The sequence below is a fragment of the Mus pahari genome, chromosome 5, assembly GCF_900095145.1.
Source record: "Mus pahari chromosome 5, PAHARI_EIJ_v1.1, whole genome shotgun sequence".
Taxonomy (NCBI): Eukaryota; Metazoa; Chordata; class Mammalia; order Rodentia; family Muridae; genus Mus; species Mus pahari.
Genome location: NC_034594.1, coordinates 67,145,411 through 67,167,889, shown reverse-complemented (window position 1 = coordinate 67,167,889; position 22,479 = coordinate 67,145,411). Strand labels below are relative to the sequence as shown.

At 48.3% G+C, this 22,479-nt stretch overlaps 1 protein-coding gene across 12 annotated transcripts in view; it reads right to left on the bottom strand.

The window, feature by feature from the left end:
* The window catches only part of Agap1 (ArfGAP with GTPase domain, ankyrin repeat and PH domain 1), a 436,093-nt gene that overhangs the window by 105,193 nt on the left and 308,421 nt on the right, over positions 1 to 22,479 (bottom strand). For 6 of the 12 annotated variants that reach the window (XM_029539053.1, XM_029539054.1, XM_029539047.1 and 3 more), the window contains one exon: positions 653 to 835. In XM_029539053.1, coding sequence (XP_029394913.1) covers positions 653 to 835 — 183 coding nt within the window. The remainder of the gene's footprint in view (positions 1 to 652; positions 836 to 22,479) is intronic. The other 6 variants (XM_021197517.2, XM_021197519.2, XM_021197518.2 and 3 more) reach the window with 1 other exon arrangement.

Below are 22,479 nucleotides of genomic sequence, written 5' to 3'. Positions count from 1 at the left end.
AGCAGGAAGCTGCAGAGACAAAACCGGGTCAACTTTGGTGAAGGAGAAGCGCTTCGGGCCCTGCCAGGAACCCCGATGCTGCAAGGTCTCCTCACGACACCCAAAACAACATGGCCCACCTCACAAATGATGGGAAAGCCTGCTGAGTCACGCTGGTCCTTCTTGCTCGTTTTGTGCTGTGGGCTCACAAAACCACTTTCCCTATTGGGAGTAGCATCATGCAATCCACAATTCTGAACATTCTAACTGGGAGAATATTCAGGAAAAGCCTTGGTAGAAGGAAAGAGGAAGGTTCTGAGTGACAAGGCTCAAAAACCTTTGCTCAAGACAGAATTCTGCTATTGTCTATCTCACCAACAAAACTTGGTGTTAATACAACAGCATTTTGAAAGTTTGGTTCTCTTTTGAACATTTCTGTAGTTTAGTTACATTCATATCTCTCATTTTGTGTGTGTGTGCATGCATGTGTATGTATGTGTGTGCAGGTGTACACCTATCTCCACATGCAGGTGTGGAATAAAAACATTTAAGTTCCCTTGCAGGAGCCATTTCAGAAAGCCCACATCTGGCCAGCGGGTAGACAGTAGACGTGTCACAAGCAAGGGCATTTTCCACAGTGCAGACACTCACTCTGGGAGCCCAGGCCCCTTACCTTCAGCAGTGCCCGAGAGCCCGTCAGCCTTGAAGTTGCTGGTACTTTTCTTCCTCCGGTGCTTCTTTCTGTTGGCGTGGGGGGAGGGGGGTGGGTCGAGCTTGGGGCTGGTGCTGCTGGAGATACTTGGGCTGGAACACACCGAGTCACCCAGCCCCGTGTCTGCGGCCGAACCGGAAAAGGCAAAAGAAGGCAAAGGTGAACTTGGACCTCAGAGTAAGGAAAGGAGGAAAAACTCACTCAAGCAACATCCTCCAGTGTAAGGCATGAGGTCTTTCCTGAGACACCTTGCACAAGGTGGCTGGGTTGGAGGCCCGGGGCCTCTGCAATGAGCAGGTCACAGCACTTTTGTTCTGTGCACCTCCCAGCCCAAAGCAGGAAATCCTCTGTTTTGTGTGGCTGGACTGCTGGAACCTCAGGCTCACACTTGCCATCTTGGAAAGCAGGGCGGTGAGCTTCCGATTCCAAATGTTTCCTTTCCTTCCCTTTCTGACCCTGCTGCACCAGGCATGAGAAACGGACACATGCAAAGCCACAGAGACTTGTCCTGAGTGGCTGTGAAACTATACACAGAGGATGAACAATCCCCGACCACCTTCTCCCTGCGGCACAACACATGGCTGTGACTCTATTTTGTGATTACTGAGAGGTGGTACAACGTGCCATGGAGTCACCAAGAGTCTGCAGGAGTGTCTCCAAGTCAATACCATGTAGCTGCAGGCCAAGGAGTCCCTCAAACTTTAAAGCCAGTGTGCACATACAGTAACTTACTATAAATGAAACCCAGTTTATTATTTACCTTTACCAAAGAGAAGGCAAAAGTGGTGCTGGAAGATTGGGAAGAGACAGATGTACAGGGAAAGAACAGAACCAGCCGGGCGTGGTGGCACACGCCTTTAATCCCAGCACTCGGGAGGCAGAGGCAGGTGGATTTCTGAGTTCGAGGCCAGCCTGGTCTACAAAGTGAGTTCCAGGACAGCCAGGGCTATACAGAGAAACCCTGTCTTGAAAAACAAAAAAAAAAAAAAAAAAAAAAAAAAGGAACAGAACCCTGAGCAGGGGCCAGAGGAGCGTGGGTGACGCACCTCTCCCCACCCGAAGCTTGCTAAGTCACCAGTCCAAGGACAGAAAGGCCTGCACTGACTCCTATCCACTTGGCTCCTTCTTTCTGAAAGTTGGGGATCCACCACTAAAAAACTGTTCTAAGATCCCTGCTGATGTGCACCACAGTATGCACTAGATACCTACACCACCTTCTGCTCCATCTTTGGATGTTGCTGCCCTCCCACTTCTACCATGCTCTCTAGCTCATGCACCTGCTTCTCCCCCCTGGGTGATTTGTTCTCCAGTTAGCCATCGATCCTGAGGCCCATTTCAGCCTGTGGTTTGGCAGGCTGGCTTAGGTGGTGGTGAAGGTCAGGGTTTAAATTAAAACAGCGTCTAGCTAGGCACAGTGGCACACACCTTTAATCCCAGCACTCATGAGGCAGAGGCAGTAGAATCTGAGAGTTCCAGGACAGATTGGTCTACATAGTGAGACCCCAGGCTCAACAAAACCCAACTCAACCAACCAACCCAACCACCAACCAACCAACCAACCAACCAACCAACACAACAAAACAACCAACACAACAAACCAACCAGCAACCATCACCACTAAAACCAACCAACCAACCAACCAACATGCAGTCTGTTTTCCCAAAGCCCTCATCTAGTTGCTTGAACAGTTAGCAGATTCCAAGATGGTCACCTATCCTAAAGCACTCCTTCTGTGTGTTACTAGTGCTTGAACACTTTTGCTTTTTAAAAAATATTTCATGCACAGATTTAAAAAGATGGCCCCTCTGGTGCACATTGTGTGTACCAGGCCCACTGACAGTGGTCCATGCCTGTCTTGTCCCTATAGGGCTTACTCATCAGGTAGGGAGGCAAAACCACTTGCTGCTACTATGCAAATACCTTTCCATGTAATAAGCTTGGGTGTCCCACTGTCCTGGTCCTTTAGTTTTACACTGACACCTCTGTGACAGTCAGTAGTTCTTCATCCTCAGCTACTATGTTAAATCTCTGCTCTGGGGGTCTGAGTGTGGACACTGCACTGGGGAGAGCAGTCTAAAGCTAACTTCAGAGCAATGAGGGCTCCCTTTTCCCTAAGTGTCCTATAATGCTTAATACGGGTGGGAGGTGCACTGTAATTAAACTACTCCCAACACATACCACCGTTTCTCGGAGACACTTAGAGCACATGCATGAATCCTTGTCTGTGCACTGTCGTTTCTAGTCTCCCTTTTACTCCTTGATTTCTGCAGTTCTCTGAAGCACGCACAGTTCACTAAAGCGCCCCTTCTCACTGCTGGCCACTGCTGTTCTCACGAGTGCTTCTGAGAAGGCTCACTTCAGTGGGCAGGTCTCCAGGGGCAGCATCTGCTTCTCCTGCATCTACTGTGGTTTGTCCCTCCCTCCTCAGATGGGAGGCCGCAGTGAGGTCTGCACAGGAAGGTAGGGAGGGAACCATGAAGCACAAGGAGGAAGCCTGTGAGAGGCTGGCCCATAGCATCTGCCCTTCCTTGCCTCATTGGCTTGGTACTCTCCACGTGGAGACAAGTGTCTGTTGAAGGAGCATCACTGGCTGGCTATGGTGTCAGCTTCATGGGCCCAGGGCTTGCATTTACTCTCTTCACCAGGACAGCAGCCATGGGCAACTCTGCCTGCATTTGCCAGTTTTACTAAAGAACTGACTGGCTAAGGTACTGGTCCAGACGGGAGGGGACCTATGGTCCCCAGTGGAACAGCAGAGTGCCATCAATTCTGCCATGTCCTTGAAAACTCACCACAAGCATGCTTTTGTGTCCACCACTGTCCTGCAAGTTTCCAACTGTCTGGAAACTATTTTTAGGTAAATGACTACAGTCATGAATGGGATCTATTAACAGTGGGAGAGAGTCTCCCTTACACTCAGCCTACACTTACCGAGCATGCTCTCTGAGCCAGCCGCTGTCAAAGAATAAAGGGCAGAACCCCTGTCCCCGTGGAGCCGATGTCTAAGGCCTGAAAAGAATGCCTATCTAATTTCTTGCTTGATGCCTTCCATAAAAGACTGTTTTTCTTGGGTCCTGCTCCTGGAGCACAGAATGCTGAGGAACCCCATCTGCAGCAGACATGTCAACCCTACAGATAAACACAGGGATGAGAGAGGACTCATCCACACATAAGGACTGTGGCTCTGGGGCCAGAGGAGGGGTCCCTCAGGGCCCAGCGATTGAGACTAATGGGAAGATGTCAGTGCTACCGTGTCATGAGGAGGGCGTGGGCAGAAAAGAGCAAGAGTTGTCTTACTGTGGAAGACATGGAAGTGCTTCTGGGTCTGACCAGGAGTCAGAAAGCAAACCTGACATTTGAGAGCCTTTATGTTTACTCCCAGACAAGGAAGGGACTGAACCAGTCACTGCTGTGTGCCCTGGGATTCACAGGGCACAAGACCTCAAAAGGAAGCCCAGAGGCCTTTCCTGCTCATACAAAGATGGAGGCAGGAGATAACTCTTACTATTCCCCCCCCCTGTATGTGCCACTGTGTAAAATGTCCATGGCCCAGGGCCTGGAATCTACCCCTACCCAGCTTTCCTATCCTACCAGTAGGGCAGGCATTGATGTGGTACCTTCCACGAGTTCTGCCTCATCACCAGGCTAAGGGGGAAACCAAGGCACACAGATACCTGAGGGAACAAATGATAGGCCAGGCACCAGGGCCTGGCAGAAGAGCCTAAGGCTGATGCAACCAGGCACTGAGAAGACTGTGGCGACAGTGAGGGATGATGGGAATCATAAGGGAACATGTCCCTTGGTCACTAGAGACAGGGAAAGTGGCCTTGGCTTGAGACCTGAGTGGCCAGACTGACAGCAGCCTTGTGGACACGGGGATGAGTTCCTTGTTCCTTGGATTCCACACACAGGCACCTGCAGCGTTAAGTATTTATGTCCTGACTCTCACAGCTTGAGAATCCCCAGGAACTGTTTCATATCCACCTCCCCTGCTCTAAAATACGAGCAGTCAGATGTAAGGCTTCTACCCTGAGCCTCTTCACTCCCCATTGCTCCTCCCGCCTGACAAGATGCCCCTTAGCCCCACCCTCAGAGCCCACCACTTCTCCTGGCTGCCTATGAAGAATGCATCTCATTTTGTATCAATTACCAGGCAGTAAGACAAGAGACTTCCGTCTACGGCGGTAAATACAGGAGAGAAGCAAGGTGAAGCAAGGCAACCAAATTAAAAATGAAAGAAAAAAACCCGGTGCCTCAGTAGTTCATGTTTGAATCTGCTTTGGTGTAGGGATCCCCCAGATATGGTTGTTGAGCCAGGAAGGGTTAGCCCATCCTATGTGTTCAATGCTGGCTATTAGTTCTTCCCAATCGGGCATCAATGTTCAACACATACCCCCCAAAATATATAACATGAGCAATAATGATCACAATCTGCAGGCTCTCGGAGCTCCGGCATGTGAAGTATGAGTCAAAGAAGCAGTTTCACTTTTCACTCGGGGAGCTGACAAGCATGACCAGAGGGAGAATAAAATAACATTCCACTCGCATAAATATCAAGCAGGCTGCTCGAGACTGATGGGCCAGGAATGTATTCTTAGCTATCATTCCGGCAGACAGGCCCAAGGACACTCATAACTTATTTTACAATCATTTAGTTTCAGCTCAAGTGGAAAACGTGACAACTTATCTCTGCCGACAAGATGCTATATCGAACCTCACAATTAACTCTCCTCCGATTATCTGCCCAGCCGATCATTAGCTGAGCCCATCTCGATGGACTGTTGGGTGTGGGGGAGCTCATCTAGGGAAATGCCTCTGCCAGGTGTAGAGAGGGTTTCTCATATCCAGGCGCATTTCCACAGACAGGGTGCCAGCTTCTTGTTCCTACATCCCATTGCATTAGTGAGCCGGGAGCCAGGATGTGCCTGTTGGGAACATTGGGACTCTTAAGAATCACTCTTGGTACTGACCTTGTATGTGAACCCCTAACTATACCTGCCCTGTGTCCTCCAAAGCTCTGGAACTTGCTGCATCAGACATTACGGGGGTTGGGGGCTTCCTGAAGTCCACCTCCACCCACTGTTCCTCAGGGGCGTGGTTTGAAGACAGGAAGATGTGAACTTACTCCTATGAGCCACCATAATCCAGATGAGTGGCTATCATCAAACGTATACAAAATGCTTTAGACCATGTGTTCCTAAGAATCACATGTTTCCATGAACAAAAAGGGGGAAGGACAGACCTGAAGAGAGAAAGGGACAAGGTGGCATGTGCAGTGTAGGTGCTGACAGCTCTGCAGTGCCCACAGGTACCTTTGCTTCTTTGGCTGTGTTAGGTACAACACATTGCTAAAATCTTTTAGTTTTTTTTTTTTTTTTCCCCCTGTACTAAAAGAATACAGGATTTTCAAAGACGGAGCCATTTGGTACTGCCAGAGGAAACCGCTGAGGGCTAAGGCCTTCCACAAACTCAACAGCAAGTCATTGTGGGAAGTAGAAAATTAAAGGCCACTTGCTTTGATCCAAGGTCAACAATGGGAGACTCATTTGGATCTTTAATAGGGCCTCTGTCCCTTCTGAGGCTCAGAGGGATGTGTCGGCTGGTAAATAAAGAAGAGGCCACCTTTGCCATCGGAGGAAATCACAACATCCCGGGTCCCTGTTAAAAGGTGAGTGTGAAGTGAAGTTCAAACCATCGCCCTGAGCACGGAGCTTTTGAGGGAGCTGGCAGCGGGAGGAGGCTGACTTCACTCCCATCTCTGAAGATGTTTCAGAGACTGCCATTATTGTGTGCTTCCTTTTGCCGCGCACGCAGGGGTATACAATGTCAGAAGGGGCAGAGGGACCCGGCGGGGGGCGAGGAAGATGACAGGTGTTGGGGGAAAGGAAAAGACAACACAGTGTCAGATGGAGTTACAAAAAAACAGGGAGGGAAGACGCACAATAGGAGGGGCCAGCTCCGAAAGAGGGTCCAGGGGAGAATGATTCCTTCCCGGCCACTTTCAATTACATCTCGGGCTCTGCAGAGGAAGTTGGGATTTAAGAGAGCTGCTTGCCAGCTAGATAAAGCTCTCGTTACCAAATACGTTCATAACACCCTTTAAAAAGGCACAGAGTGCGTTCACTGTTTACCTTAAAAAGACACAAACTGGGATCACTATTTAGGGTCTAGGGCTTCTCTTCTCAGGTAGTAAAAATGTCCTGAGGGTGACTTAGGGAAGGTTTCAGAGACCTGTAGCTATGTTAGAAACTATTAAGTTACACTTCAAATGAGTTAAGTACTTTATGCAAATTTCACCTAAAAAGAAGTAGATTTTAAGGGGTGGGAGAAGGTCATTGTATTAAGCTATTAAATAAATGTAAGAAAAAAAAATCCACTTTGAAGTGTAGGGAGATTGGGGAGCAGTTTGGGGGAATCCTTGGGCACTGGGTTTAGGGTAGAGAGTGAAGTGGCTGCCCCACCCTTGCCAGCCTGTGGCTCCATACAGAGGCAGGTTGACGGTTCTTCCCGCTGGGGTCAGCGAAATCTTCCCCTCCCCTGCTTCCCTGTGTTAGAGCCCCCTCCGCATCACGCTGTTCTTGCGTTCTGTGGGTTTCTGCGTTTCTCTTGGGTCTTGTTCATAACCGGAGGCTTTGGGGAATGTACCCTCAGTATAAAGACATGTGGGCAGCAAACTGCATCCCCCGACTCAGAGGATCACACATGGATTGTCCAAGGAAGCTGGGGCAAGCCTGTGCCACAGAGGAAAGCAACGGGCTCTGTCAGTCAGGATTTGATATTTAAGGGTCAAAAATCAAGCCGTTCTCTAGTTGATTTTTAGCTGAATGCAAGCTGCACAAAGTTTAAATTAATCTAGTGTACTTGGAAAGACGTAAAGGCAGGCTGAGCAGGGCACAGAGGTGGGAATGAAATCATTTCAAGAGATTCCCATTCCCTTCTAGTCTCATCTCTTTTTACATAATCAGCCACAGCCATTTTTCAAGTTTGGTGCTTACAGCTGCTAAATTACAAAGAGTCTGTTTCCCAAAGAGGGCTGGCTGCCCTGGCTGAAACAGACGGGGAGAGACCAGGCACGCCGACAAGGAGAGAACTCCAGAGGTTAATTAGATGTGTGATTGCTCGTTGATAGCACAATTCCACTCACTTTTGGAAACTTAGCTGTTTCTATAGAAAGTCACAAGGAGGAAAGAAGTGATGTCCCCAGCTGCTTCCAAGGGAAGGCTGGGTTTAGATGGCTAGGCCTTGGATGTCCCTGTCCAGGGTCCTGAAGAGGTCCAGTTTTTTAGTTCTGTGCAAAACACACATAACTTGCCAAATATGCAAATATGTAGCTGCTTCCTTTCCGCCCAGCCTCTTAACTCCCACATTCTGATGATACTACAGCATTGCATGGACCTGACCTACAGAAACACAGGCCTGGAAAGGACTCAAGTTCCTTTTGACATTATGCCCCCAAAATTCAGGGTTACATTTCAAAAACATAAGCAATATGACTCATTCTCTTTTTCTCTTTTTCAGCTTACAGGCTGGTGTGACTATTTGCGACTGCTTACATGGGCTTCAGTTTTAAGTCACAAATCAACACTTTTGTGCATTTAAACATCATGGAAGTCTTTAAGGCATGAGTCCACGAAAATAGCTTCTTACAGGGTACTGGATGCACACTACTAAACTGTTTCTAAAAATCCAGAGCTCTCCCCACCAATGATTTTTGGGGGACAGTCAGGCTGTTATGTGACATGGTTCCAAAATAAGGGCAGTAAGAGATGCAGTTCAAAATCCAGGCTGGCCCCAGGCTATGTTGCCATGGTTACAACATACAGTTTAATTTTAATTTCTTCCCAAGTGAAACAGCCAATCCTCAACTCCTGCTCTGGACCCGCCACACCTGTTCTCTTTTCTGCCTGGTCCAGGAGGACCCCACGCCCATCCCCAAACACACAGGAAGAAGTAGCAACACATGGGCCTTCTGCCATGTGGCCAGTGAAGTACCAGATGGAACGGATGGACAGACAGACTCACTCTCTCACCAGCCAGGCTCTGCACAGAGGCCATAATACCCACAGTAAATAAAATAGCTCTAGCCTGCAGTGCAGAGGCTCTGGGGAACCTGTATTAATTAGCGAGAGGGCAGTGACTGCTGCCTACTGAGCCAAAGCCCGAGGTTGGGGAGACCTGGGATGGTTAGGGGTGACAACACTACAGTTCAGTCTCCATCAGTCCTGAAGACTATGCAACACCCGCAGACAGCATTCTCTAGTGACCACCACCCAGCAGGGTTAACCTCAAGGTGTCCCACCAGGGCAGTCAGCAGGCACTGCTTCTATTAAAGAGTGGCTATTTCTTAGGGAAAGTCTTGGTGACTGCTAGAGAGGGAGATTCACTTTCAGAAATGCCATGACTAAAGCTGTGTGACACACTGTGAGACAGACCACAGGCAGCGCCCGCCCCAGTTCTAGCAGCCATGGGGGTGGGAGCCACCTCCCTTCCACCTTGGTCTCACCTTCTGTGCCCGTCTCTTATGTATTAGTGTTTCCCTACTTGCTCTATGTTTCCATATAGATTTATTTGTCTATAGGTGTTCTGTTTGTATTTGTGTGTGTGTGTGTGTGTGTGTGTGTGTGTGTGTGTGTGTGTGCCTAGTGTCTGAGGTCAGAGGAGAGGCATCAGATCCCCTGGAGCTGCTTACAGATTGGTGGCAGGAACTGAATCTGCGTTCTCTGGAAAAGCAAGCAGGGCCCTTAACCACTAAGTGATGTCTCCAGCCCCCCACCCCCTTTACTTTTAATCTTATTTAATGTGACTGGTGTATAGAAGACACCAAAGACTGGATAGATGTTTAATAAAAAACAAACAAACAAACAAACCATGCCAGGGGCTGCTGAGATGGTTCAGTCACTAAAGTGGCTTGCCTTGCAAGCATGAGGACCTGAGTTCAGATCCCCCATCTCCATGGACCAGCTCAGTGTGATGGTACATGTCTACAACCTGAGCACTAGGGGTTCAGAGACAGGAGGATTGCAGGAGCTCCTGGGCCGGCCAGTTGAGCCAAACTGGCCAACTCCAGTGCCAGCAAGAGACCCTGTCTGAAACACATGATGGAGAATGACCAAGGAAGACAGCCAGCTTCAACCCCTGGCCTGCACGTGTATATGCACACATATACATGAAACACACATGCGCGCTCGTGCGTGCGCCCGCGCGCGCGCACACACACACACACACACACACACACACACACACAGCATGAAGAACAAAATCAAGTCTTTGCAGAAAATACCAATATACCCAGTACACCCACATGTAGTAGACTCACAGGTGAACATAAAACCCAGGGCTTCTAACTACCAGTTGATAAATCTGCCTCCATGTCTTTACAGCCAGAGTAATATGGGGAATAAATTGCCAACATATTATGATGATAAATTATAACTTACTTTCCCTTGGGGGTTGCATGTAACCTTTTGTTATGTTTGAAGCTAACGGAAAACACCAGGCGTTTTTTTTTTTTTTTTTAAGTGAAATCAAATGCTAATTTGTAAAATTCACTCTGCCCTTGTTGATACTCAAGAAAACATCACCTTGTAAACACCTATGAAGTCTGAAACCCCGCTGTGTGATTTCTCCTGAACAAGAGGCAGGCAGGTGGGTCACGAGGAGGGAGCCTTGTGGTTCCCAAGCCTTTGTTGAGGGTGGGTGGCATACTGTAGACACAGAAGACAGATAACATCATGGTGTCCGGTGCCTCAAAAGGAAGGCCCGGAAGTCTCCGTTCTTCAGCCTGTCTGCCACACCTGGGCTCTGACAATCAGCTCAGTCAAGGGACAGAGGTTAGTTACCCAGTGGGCAGGACGCCCTGCCCTTCAATCTCTGCTCACAGGGAATGCTTTGAGGGTTTTTGGTTCCTCTTGGAACTAATCTATAGTGACCCTGAACAGACAGCCCTGTAGCTGTAGCAATAAGGGTGGCTGAGTTGTGGGACAAGACAGGTGAGGCTCAGCCTTCGAGAACCATAGCACTGATGACACTCAGGAAGGGTATGTGTGGGAACAACAGAGAACTGCTGATTTAACAGGGCCACCCCTCTGCCCACCCCCACGATGTGTGTGTATACACGCACGTTTAGACAGCCAGGGCAGCTCTGTCTTGGGCCTGGGAAAGTTAGTGGAACAAAACCATTTGAAAATTATCAGTTGGAAAACAAAAACAGAAAAACTAGATGCACTGTCCTGTGCTCACAATCCCGATGCCCTGGGAGCTGAGTCAGGGGGATGGCAGCCATGCCACAATGAGATTCTGCCTAAACAAATCAAAAAATTTGTAATGCAATTCTCTTAGACTAATGCAATCCTATTCTTCAGTGTGACAGATTGATGCAAAGACGCAGCGGCTCTTTAAAGTTTTATGGTTTATATCACTTGGCAAGATACCTGCTTTCAACATGCACTGTCTTTGAATGATATAAACAATTTTGATAAAGGCACACTTCAAACATGCCATCTACATTTGGGGAATTTGTTCTATGAGACTAAGAAGTGAGTAGGCGGAGACTTCGGCGATGACTCCTGAGCACCCCACTCTTTGAATTTTGCTAAGGATGGTTTCTTACTTCACACAGGTTGGTGCCAAGGCTTTGCAGCCTGAGCAAGTCAGGTGAGTCTACCCCGGCTCTGACCCCGATGCTGCAGGTGGGGGATGGGGGCAAGAGGGTCATTGAGCACTGACAATTTGGTATGCTAACGCCGTCATCTGGTACGCTGGCCCACTTACATCAAACACAACCAATGCGGAGCCCATGAGAAGATGAGCACCCACCATCTGAGCTGCTGGATGAAGCACAAGTTCCTGAAATGATTCAGTAGCACCAGAAAAGGGTGGCCTCGTGTCTCTTCCACCTCAAAATTGAGGATACAGAGGAGGTCTAAGACGTGGCTCCGGAGTTAAGACTTCTGCTCTTCAGGGGAACCTGAGTTCAGTTCCCAGCACCCACAGGGTACAGCTCAACACCACCTGTAACTCCAGCCGCAGCGGGTCTGATGCCCTCTATTGGCCTCCATGGGCTCTTGCACATGTGAGGCATACACTCACCCAGATAAAATAAAAATATATCTGAAAAATAACCAGGGGACAGTTCCTTAGCCCAACTCCAACGTTTAATAACCAGGACTGTGGTGGGGTGCAGTGCAGTCGCAGGGGATAACCTCCCATGTACAAGGTTTCGGGTTTAACTTCTTTTGTACAGGGAAGAGAAGTAACGGTAATATCACTTCTGGCAAAGAACAATGATTAATTTAGCATTATATTGAAGCACTCAATAAAACAAAACAAAACAGAACAGACTTCATTTGCTCCAGTAAACTTCACTGTGTTACTCCTAACACTGATTTTGGAATTTGAGCTTTGTTCTTGAAAAGAAAGGGAGAGAGAAAGAAAGAGAGAGAAAGAAGGATCCATCAAAGAGTTCCAAGAACCAGGGTCAGACTTCTTGGGGTTTGAAGCATTTTCTTCATCATGGCTAAAATTTTGTCAATACACTTCAGTCAGACCTGATCTTTGGGAAAATTGCTTTAAAATCAAACAAAAAGATAAGATTGTGTTCCAAAACATAATAACTGACATTTCCTTCTTTTTCCTTAAGCAAAAGCCCCAGCCTGCTGTGGCTGGCAGCAGGGTCAGGAGTGGGTGCAGGAAAGGTGGGATCTGGATCGCTACCCATCAAAGCACGCCTCTTTCCCATTCCTCTCCCCTACCGCTGCCTTTGATCCCCCAGGGTGAGGTTAAAAGCAGCAACTACCTAAGCCTCCGAAGCCTGGGAGGACCCCGTCTCCTCCTGCTTCCACACACTGCAGGACTCTATGACTGGATCCCTCTCCTAGGCTGCACTACCCGCCTCCGATCCCCATTACTGCACAAGGCTTCAGACCACTGCTCATTTTCCCTAACTCCTCACACCTGCCCACTCCACCCTCAAGCTTGGCACTCCCATCGTCCTGCTGGTTGACAGCCGGAGCGAGTGGTCTTGCTGAGCAGGAGGAGGGCCAGTTACTACCAGGTGAGAAAACTTTTCCCAGGTGAGTAATCTGGGCCAGGTACCAGGAGTTTCTTACTCCAGAGTTACCCAGACACACCAGCACCACAACCCAGACCAGATGCATCTGCCCACTCTATGTTCCATTTCTCAAACTCCAGCATAGACCTTCACAGTGATGGTTAATATCATTAAATTGGCATAGTTAGAATCACCCAGATCTCTGAACATGCCTGTAACACTGATTCTAGTTTAGGTGGCAGTGAGAAGATACACCCTAAACGTGTACAGCATCGTTCCCTGGGTTGAGGGCCTCGGGCTGAGAGGCAACCAAATAGCATTTGCCTCTGCTTCCTGGCTGCAGATGCCATGTGACCAGCCGCCTCACACTCCTGCCACAGTGCCTACCCCAGAACAGGCCCAAACACCACCTTTGTTCCTTCAGTTGCTCTTGTCATGGACGTGATCGCAGCAGTGAGAGAAGGGCTCACACAGCCAGAGAGGCTCTGACTTACAGAGCACCTCACTTTCAGGTGAAGAGCTTCCTGACTATTTTTAGTGTCTCCCAACTGGATCATGGCTACGGAGCAGGAGGAAAGAGGTGTCATCCTTTGATCCAATCCCTCACCCTCTGAGGCAGTGGGGACTGGATGCAGGGCCTCATATAGATGAGGCAAAAGCTCTCCCTCAGCGGCAGCCTCACCCCACCGTGCGCACTTTCTAGTTCCAGACCATGGGACACCTTCTTTCAGGCAACAGACGTCATTATCTTTTCTCTCTCCCAGCAGAACTTTCCATTCTTTGGGAACAGAGGCCCCGAATCCTGAATCCTGGTGCTATGACTGTCAAAGGACTGAACGAACAAGCTGCAGACTAGGGGCTTCTGCCGGTTCCTCCAGGGGGACGCAGGCCACTGGAAGGACTGGTCTTGGTCTTATTTGGTTCTTCATGAGCAGCAGAGGAAAATGCAAAAACAAAAACAAAATCAAGTTTGCTGATACTGCAAAGCGTGCAGGGCTCCCAGGCTTTCTATAGAAGGTGGGTGCCTATGGGAACCCCACTGGGCATGCTCAGCTTCAAATGCATGGGGGAGTCCAGTACCTCTGCTGGGAGACAAAGCGAGGCAGCCGAGGTGAGGCCTGCTTGAGTGAATAACTGTATGTTGAACTCTGTCCCGCATGGGACTCCCGACTGCTATGCTAAGGCTACACTTCTTACAGTTAGACGTTAACACAGGCTTCTTGGGGAAACCGCAGTGACACCACGCATGCAAGTGTGAGCCTGCTCATATTGCAGACACAACTCATCACTTATGAAAACAAACGTCTGGACTCCAGCCAGCTACCAGGCGGGGAGAAAGGCCTGGGGCTGTAGTCTTAGCTAGGGGAGGGTCAGGGTTCGGCTTGGGGGTGTGTGTGGCTTATTTCACCTGGTTCCATTAATACAAAATTTGATGTCAAACAAAGGGCCAACAGCTGGTTTAAAGCAGAGTTTCCAGTCCTGAGGAATTGGGCTTAGCTTTCGACGCTTCTAAAGGAATTCTGCTCCGTCTGTAGGAAATACTTCTCAAGTTTCTATGCTCACCTCAGCTATGTGCACAATCCAGAAAAGGATTGAGAAAGTTAAAATAATGATGGTATGCCCACCTAGAGAAGATGATCCAGAGTGCTGTTACCATGACAAATGCCTCAGACAACTTTTCACACATGGGTGCCGAATTCCTGAACTCTAAGCAGCTGTGATACCCACAGGCATCCTCATATAAAGCCCTCTCCAGCCCTGTCTTTGAAACAGCATTAGGATTGCTTTTCTGCAAGTAAGTGCACACTTTAAGAGACTGAGATATACACAGAAACCCTCCTCTGCAACTGCAGTAAGATTTTAAAGCCCCCACTGTAGAAATAATGTGTCAATTAAAATAGCATTTATAACTAAATATGTTTAAATGCTTCTTCATAAAAAAGGCTAAAACTTAACTCGTTTTAAATAACCATCTGCTTCTGCCATATAAAATTTTTAGTATCATTGTGTAATTAATATTAATAACACTTTCTGTTAATAATCTTATCTGTCAGATAATCAGGCAGAGATTTAGCATAAGATACGTCCAGTGACAGAAGTTTAAGAATGCAAGGCTATAGACTATAAACACGCACGGAGGAGCACACAGTGGACCCGAGGCTGGCCCCCAGTAGATGCACAGCCCACCTCCACCTCTGCGAGCCCATGTCCTCGAAGTCATCTCACGCGGGCTTTCCTAACTGCTCTTCCTCAGGGCTCACTTCCATCATTCATCTTCCTGCCTTATTTTATCAGATGCCCTTAAGGTCTATACATTTACAGCTTCTAACACAGGAAGCAAGGGAAGGCTGAAAACCTACCGGATATTGCCATGGGCTGGAGAGACAGCTCAGTCAGTAGTGTTTGCCACACAGGTTCAATTCTCTGAGCTCATGTTTAAAAAAAAAATCCAAGTGTGGTGGTATGCGCTTGAAATTCAAAACTCTGCGGGCTGGAGCCGTAGTTATGAGCACTAGCCAGTCTTCCAGAGGCTATCGGCTCAATTCCCAGCAGCTACATGGCAGCTAATAATTGTTTTTAATTCCAACCCCAAGGGATTCAACAATCTCTTCTGGCCTCTGGGTACAGATGTAGATGCAAGGCAAAACACCCGTAAATATTAAAGAAAAAAAGATTTCTAGAGTTGGGGAGTCTGGTGGTTTGAGTAAGATGTCCCCAGCTCTGAATACTTGGTCCCCACTTGGCTCCATTTAGGAAGACCTAGGAGGTGTGGAGTTGCTGAAGGAAACATATCAGTGGAGTGGGCTTTGAGATTTCATAAAGCCACAGGCACATGCACGCATGTACGCAAGCACACACGAAACAAACTTTATGCCAACAGCTGATGACTGCAGGAGAGGGCAGGGTTAAAGCTTCCCACACTGCTGGCTTTCTCACCAAAACCACAAAAATTACAAGTGAGCATTTTCCAGGCCTATGAGTAGCATCCAACCACGGGACAAAATCTTGTCAAGAATGCATAAAAAAAAAAATCACCCAGTTTTCTCTAAACTTAATAATCCACACATCCAACACATTGCTTATGCTTTCCCGCCAATCTTTAATGGGGGCTGAAGCATGCTGTATTCTAAACTAAAGTCAAACAAAAACCCCAAATTTGTGTCAACTTGACACCAGCTGGAGCCATCTGGGAGGAGGGAGCCGTAACTGAGGAGATCTGGCTGTATGCAAGCCTGCAGACTCTACAGAATAGAACATTTTCTTAATTAGTGATTGATGTGGGAGGCCCAGCCCATGGTGGGTGGTGTCACCCTGGGCTGGTGGCCCTGGGTTCTATAAGGAAGCAGGCAGAGCAAGCACGAAGAACAAGCCAGTAAGCAGCACCCCTTCATGGCCTCTGCATCAGCTCCTGCCTCCAGGATTGAGCTCCTCTCCTGACTTCTTCAATGATGAACGGTGAGGAAGGGTAAGCCAAATAATCCATTTCTGCCCCAAGATGCTTTAGTCACAGTGTTTCATTATGGCAATAGTCATCCTAAGACAGCTCCCAAAGTGGGGACTGAGGAACAGCACAAATTGTGTCATGGTGGTACTGGACAGAGCCCAGGGAAGACGATGGGAGACAAGACAAACTGCCCTGCTGTTCCTGCCCTGGTCTGCCACTACACATGGGTGCACTACTTATTGCCTTGTCAGGACCTTGTTTGGAGCCCTGTGCCTCACCACTACCTGATACCTTGACGCCCACCCGAGCTCCAAGGATGCCTTTGAGCCATGTCTCAGCCACCACACACCCCTTATGTATATGCCACATGCTCTCAAGGTTAAAGAGGTCCTGACAGCACTGAGGCCCATGTGACGTGTCTCTCTCCTTGGGAAACACTACCAATGTATTTTAGAGCCTCAATGCACATGGTGATGTGCTTACTAATGGAATCTTCCCTTGGTATCTGGAAAGGATTGGTGTCAGAGCCCTCTGGGATACCACAAACAGTGGATGCTCAAGTCCCTCATATGGAGCTTATACATATCCTCTTATGTATCTGAAGCCCTCTCTAGACCACTGAATACCCAATACAGCACAGATGACAAGTACCTGGGTGCTATGCTTTGGGAAAAATGACAAGTCTATACCTGTCAGCAGAGATACACACTTTTCTCTAAGTATTTCTGATCAGTTGAGGATTCAAGCAAAGGCACCAGGTCAGAGGGCAGTCTGGATCTGTTGAAGGAATCAACCATGTGTTGTGGGCATGCGGCATGAAAGAGTGCAGGTTAGCCCGATCATGAAGACATCTTCTGCCTACTCTCACGGTCTCCTCGCTTGACAAATACATTTCAATTTGTCTCCTCATTGATTATCTCTCTCTCTCTCCATCTGGGAGAGACTCTGGAATTGTGTGGCTCCTATTTCAGTCCCAAGCCCAGGGTGGTGGGGTGACATAGTAAAGTGTCAACAAGCACTTGTGGGACAAAGGGCAGAAGTGGCAGTGGTGAAATACAGGTCACCTAGACAGACATGCATTGAACTTGCCTCTGGTTTTATTCATGACTCATTGTCTAAGTCTCTTCTGTTGCCATGATAAAATATTCTGACAAAGTGACTTAGGGGAGAAAGGTCTGTGGAGGTTTAGTCACAGCCCATTGAAGAAGGAAGTCACAGCTCCAAGATGGAGACTGAGGGTCACATTGCAGCCTTTGCTTTAGTCAGGAAAGAGCGGAGAATGTTTGCTAGCCAGTACTCAGCTGATAGTCTCTCCACTTAGGCTGCCCAAATGGCCACATGTTCCAAAGTACTGGGGAACACGCCAATGTGGGTCTATCTCAACCACATGAATCACGTCTCCAGCTGTCATCCCAGTACTTGGTAGTTATGACTTTAGAGACTGGGCCTCATGTTGTTAGCCCACGTTGGCCTGAAACTCTCGGCAATCTTCTGTCTCAGTTTTCCAAATGTTCCACTCTAGACACGGCCCAGAGACTTAGAGGTGTTTTTAAACAGAATCTAAGATGGCAGTGCACAGGTAGACTAAGAGCCATTCTGAAGAGCAGGAAGGATGGGATTCCTGAGGCTAGGGCAAAGAGAAAGTTGTAGCCACCATGTAACCCCAGCCTCCATCTTTTAGTATCCTATCAGCAGGAGATAGTTTTGAAGCCCTCCTGCCTCCTGCTGTTTGCTTTCTGCTCTTAATACATCCCAATTTGCTAAAACCATGCCGGAGATGTAATTCTGCAAAGGGGCTGAGTGGTCCTGGGATCATGCCGCAGACAAGCTGTGCTTGGCTCCTGCCTGTTAGTGCTTGGAGCCCCCTTCAGCTGTTCCTATATGAGGCTTGTTGAACCACTAGGAACTCAGACCACTAGTTCTAACTTCTGACCCACTTTTAGCTCAAGCCTGGAGACAGAGGATTAGCCAAGGCTCACACTCTCTGCTCCTTTGAGCAGTGGCAGCAGGCCCAGGCTGCCCAGGCCAGCCCTCTCCTTATTGCAGGGTCTTCCCAGTCCTTGATATAAGTGGTTTTTCCACCCCATATAGTATCCTCGGAGCAGGTAAGCCAACTGAGGCATGATCAGCAAAGCAGATGCGGGCCCAGCCTGATGTCTCTCCACTGGTTAGAGTACATGTCCTTTACATCCACGTCTCCATCTCAAAAGAGGCCTACACTGTTCGGTCTTCCTCTGTATCAGCCCCTGCCTCCAAGTTCCTGCTCAGTTTGAACTCTTGCCTTGGCTTCCACTAATAGACTGTGACTCAGGATATGTAAGGCAAACAACCCCTTCCTCCCCAAGCTGCTTTTGGTTATGGTGTTTCATCACAGCAACAGTAACCCTAACTAGGAGGCCTTGTCAAATAGTGACTATTTAGTCAAGGCCGTGCTGTGCCCACTGGTAGTGGCAACTGGAATGCCAGTGAGCTCCTGATGGCACAGATACTGCTGGTGCAGTTTTGGGAGAAGCTGTGTAGCATTCAGACTGAGGAAAAGGCCTTGAAGTGACTTTCCCAAAGAAAAGGAAGCTGGCTTCCATTTTCTTGGAAGAATTCTGATTCCTGGCGAGGTGGGGTAGCTGCTGAAAGGAGCCCAGGCCTAGGCACTACTGCTGTGTGGGTTCAGCTAACTCTGGCTCAGAAAGCTCTTCTTATCTCCAGCCATGGTTATTATCATCTGATCCTCCTTCCCCAACCACTGTTACTACCAAGGATGCCCCAGACATCAATGGCTATCCCCTTGGTAAGGATTAAAATACCCCTTGAAGAGAACCAGTGGTCTAGAAGATTCTGAGGGAGGGGGCTATAATGACCCATGGCATTGGCCATCTATTTCAAACATTCCTAGACTTTTACCTGTTGGTGGTAAGAGCCCTGCTGGCCTTCAGGCATAAAAGTCACTGCTCCTTGTCCTAGGGACTGGGGTGACGAGGTTGTCCTACTTCTTCTGGGTCAGCAGCTACTGCTGGAAATAGCTGATAGCCAGGAACGAACGGAGGAGGCAGAGTACAAAGTCATAGCATTCTGATCAGGAGGGAAAGAAATCCACCCTTTCCCCTGTGGCTGGCTACCCAGGAAGCTTCTGCTTTCTCTCAAACCACCTGCAGAGAAAGGAACCTGGGTCATCCTTCTAATGAGGCCGCCTAGCATGGTGGATGGAGCAGCCCCCTGCCCTGCAGGGGCTTAGACAGGAGTGCCAGGCTTTGAGCCACGAGAGCACAGGGCTGAAGGCTGACGCGAAGCAGGGTTCCCCAATGCAGGAGGCTTTGGGAAGGACTGATGGGGGGCACTCGGGAGCCTTGGAAGAAGAGAAAACACTTCTCTCTTCCACTCTGTATTCTTAAAAAAAACAAAAAACAAAAATAAAAACAAAAAACAAAACAAAACACCCCCCCCGGTAATTTGTATGATACTACATCTTAACTCTATGTGAGTTCTGCCTCAGAAAAACAAAAACACATAGGGAAAAGAATATAAGAAAGACCTGTGTGAATGTGGATTCTTATTAAGGGGATGGTCTTAGGGAGTCATGGTTCTCAGAGAAGGAATGTCAGATATGAGGCATGAAACACATTCTAGCCCTCCCCCATTTAAAGGTGCATAAATGACTAGATCAAAGCCCAGCAGTGTCCTATTACCACCACCTGCTGGTCAGGTTCTAGATTTGCCAGCACAATACCCGAAGACAAAACTGCAAAGCTTAAAAAACAAATACCCCAAACCAACAAATCAAAACAAACTAAAGAAGGCATAGTTCTTATCCTTGGGCCCATGGGGACAGTGCAACTGCGGGAAGTCCTCCTGCTCTCAAACGCAGAGTTGCTGACCTTTCTTCGGTGGGACACAGCAGAAGCCACAAGATAGCAACAAAACAAAGTGCAGACAATTACCAGAGCTACGGCGTATTAAAAGAGCAAAAGACTTCCACAATGGGGAAAGTACTTGAAAATTAGCAAACCTCAAGTACTTCCATATCAGGACTCACTGTGTTATAACAACCATTGGTCCTGGCAGGAAGACAAATAATTAATAAGGACCCACACACAGGACTCCTCTCCCCCACCCCCGCCCAATCATGGAGGTTCACAGGTAGAAGTACACGCACACAGATGTCAGATATGACTTCCCCATAGACACATAGATGGTGTTTGTGCTTAACACTGCCAAAGCTGTATGAGCCAGGGAGCCTGAAGGGAACCACAGCGCGCTGAAGAGTCGTATGAAGGAATGCATTCACCATGGCAGCCAGTCATCGAGGCAGAAGATAAACTGTTGGATTGAAGCAATCTGCGAAGGGGTGGAGCTATCAGAACAACCTGACAGCCGCAGGGGGTAGGGGGGTTGAGAGTGCTGTTGCCATAGCAACAGCCACAGCCAGGGCCATCAGGAGACTGGCACTTGCAAGGGACAATGTGGGTATGGGTGTTGGTGGTGGGGGAGAGGCAGACTGGGCCAGACACTCCAGAACACTGGAAGACTAATGCAGGTTGTGTGTGTGTGTGTGTGTGTGTGTGTGTGTCACTGGCTCTTGCCCTTGGCATGGAGGTGATGCATCTAAAACAAACACCTTGCCTTGAAGTGTGCTATGACAACCAAGTTTGCTATAGATGGCCCTCCAGGGCCCCTGCTCACAGCAGGAATACTCACTCCTGCCTAACACTTCCAGAGAAAATTACTCATAAGGAAATGATTAATAAAAAAATCAAAAAATCACAGGCTTCCAGTAAGAGTCGAGGAAACCCTTGGCCAATAGTTGTTGCAGAGATAATTGTTCTGAATCTATCAATAATGCTAAGCTCCTCTTCATTGACTGCAAACACCAATTTCTTTCACCCAGGATTATAAGTTGGTGTTCTCGGGCTCACTACTGCCATTACGGTGATAAACAGTTCAGACCACAACAGGATCTGACGTGTAGATCAATTCTGGGTCCATAAAGAATCTACACAAGAGGTTCCAGGACAGGAATTTACAGCCACCAGTTTTTTATTCTCTCTTGCTGCAAAAATTACTTCTGTCAAACACTTAGGAGAGTGAGGAAAAATGTAAAAAAATTAATTTTTCATGTACTACTGGAACAGCCTTTTCCAGTGCAGAAGTCCAAGACGAATATACTCTGCGTTTAAAAAATTACCCAGCACAGCATGTAGTACTTAGTGGAAGAGGGATCCAATCCCTGCTGTTGCTCGCAAGCCAGCAGACAGCAATTTGAAACCCTGAACAGAGCTGTCTAGATTTTTCTCTGAGGGCAGATGCTGGGCTCACGTTAGCAATGCCAAATTCTATTAGACGTTTAATTTTAAACCTCAGGTATTTAAATGTAAAGCCACACAACAGTAATAGCCATAAAGCACTGGGGCATTCCATCTCACAGAATGGGTTCCCCTTGCCTTCTCCTCTTAATTTAGTCAGCAACTCCTGCCTCCCAGTTTTACCCACTACAAAGTCATCTATCTAATTAGGAGCGGCTCACAGCTGCCTAGAGGCAGATGCCCCAGGGGTACCTGTGTGTCAAAAGGGGAAGGACTGAAAAGTTCTCAGAAGCCTAAGTCTTAATTCAGGGTGGACAACAGGGCAGAGAAAAGGGCCTGAAGACAAGCCCTTCACAGTGCAGGTGGAGGTAGATCCTAAAGCTTCCAGGCTCTGTTGAACTGCTGCCATCAGGCTAGCTGCTGCTGCCACCCCCAACAAACAGAACAGAGGTGGGCCTGGGGGTGGTGGTGGCAATTAGGTGGTAGATAGTGATTACAAAAAGAAGGGTCTTGTGTCAACTATGTAAGAAGAAAACCTGATGGAAAGCCCTCGGGCTTCTCTCCTTGGCTGCTATCATGGAGCACCGCAGGGGAATGTTTGTGTGATAAGAGGCCATATAATGCACTCACACACACACACATTTTACTTATGTGTCCCACAGGATTCTGTGCTCCTGTGCTTCTTAAAGATAGTGGGAATTGGGGCTGGCCCCAGATGGATCTGTGCAGTAAAGGTGGGACGGTAGTAACCTGTGGGAGGGTAGTAACCTGTGGGAGGTGGCACATGGGCAGCCTGGGCTTCTGCCCTTCTAGCCAACTCCTGGCAGCTGTCTGTCAGACATCCCTCTGTCCAGATCCAGGTGTCTGTTCAGATCACCTTTCCTGACCCCCACCCCCACCCCGCTCTTCTCTCGGTTTTGAGAAGACTTGGCCAGAAGTGTTTGTTTGTCCCGTCTGTTGGAGTGCTGGGGGACGACCAGAATTAAGATGGTGTTTACCC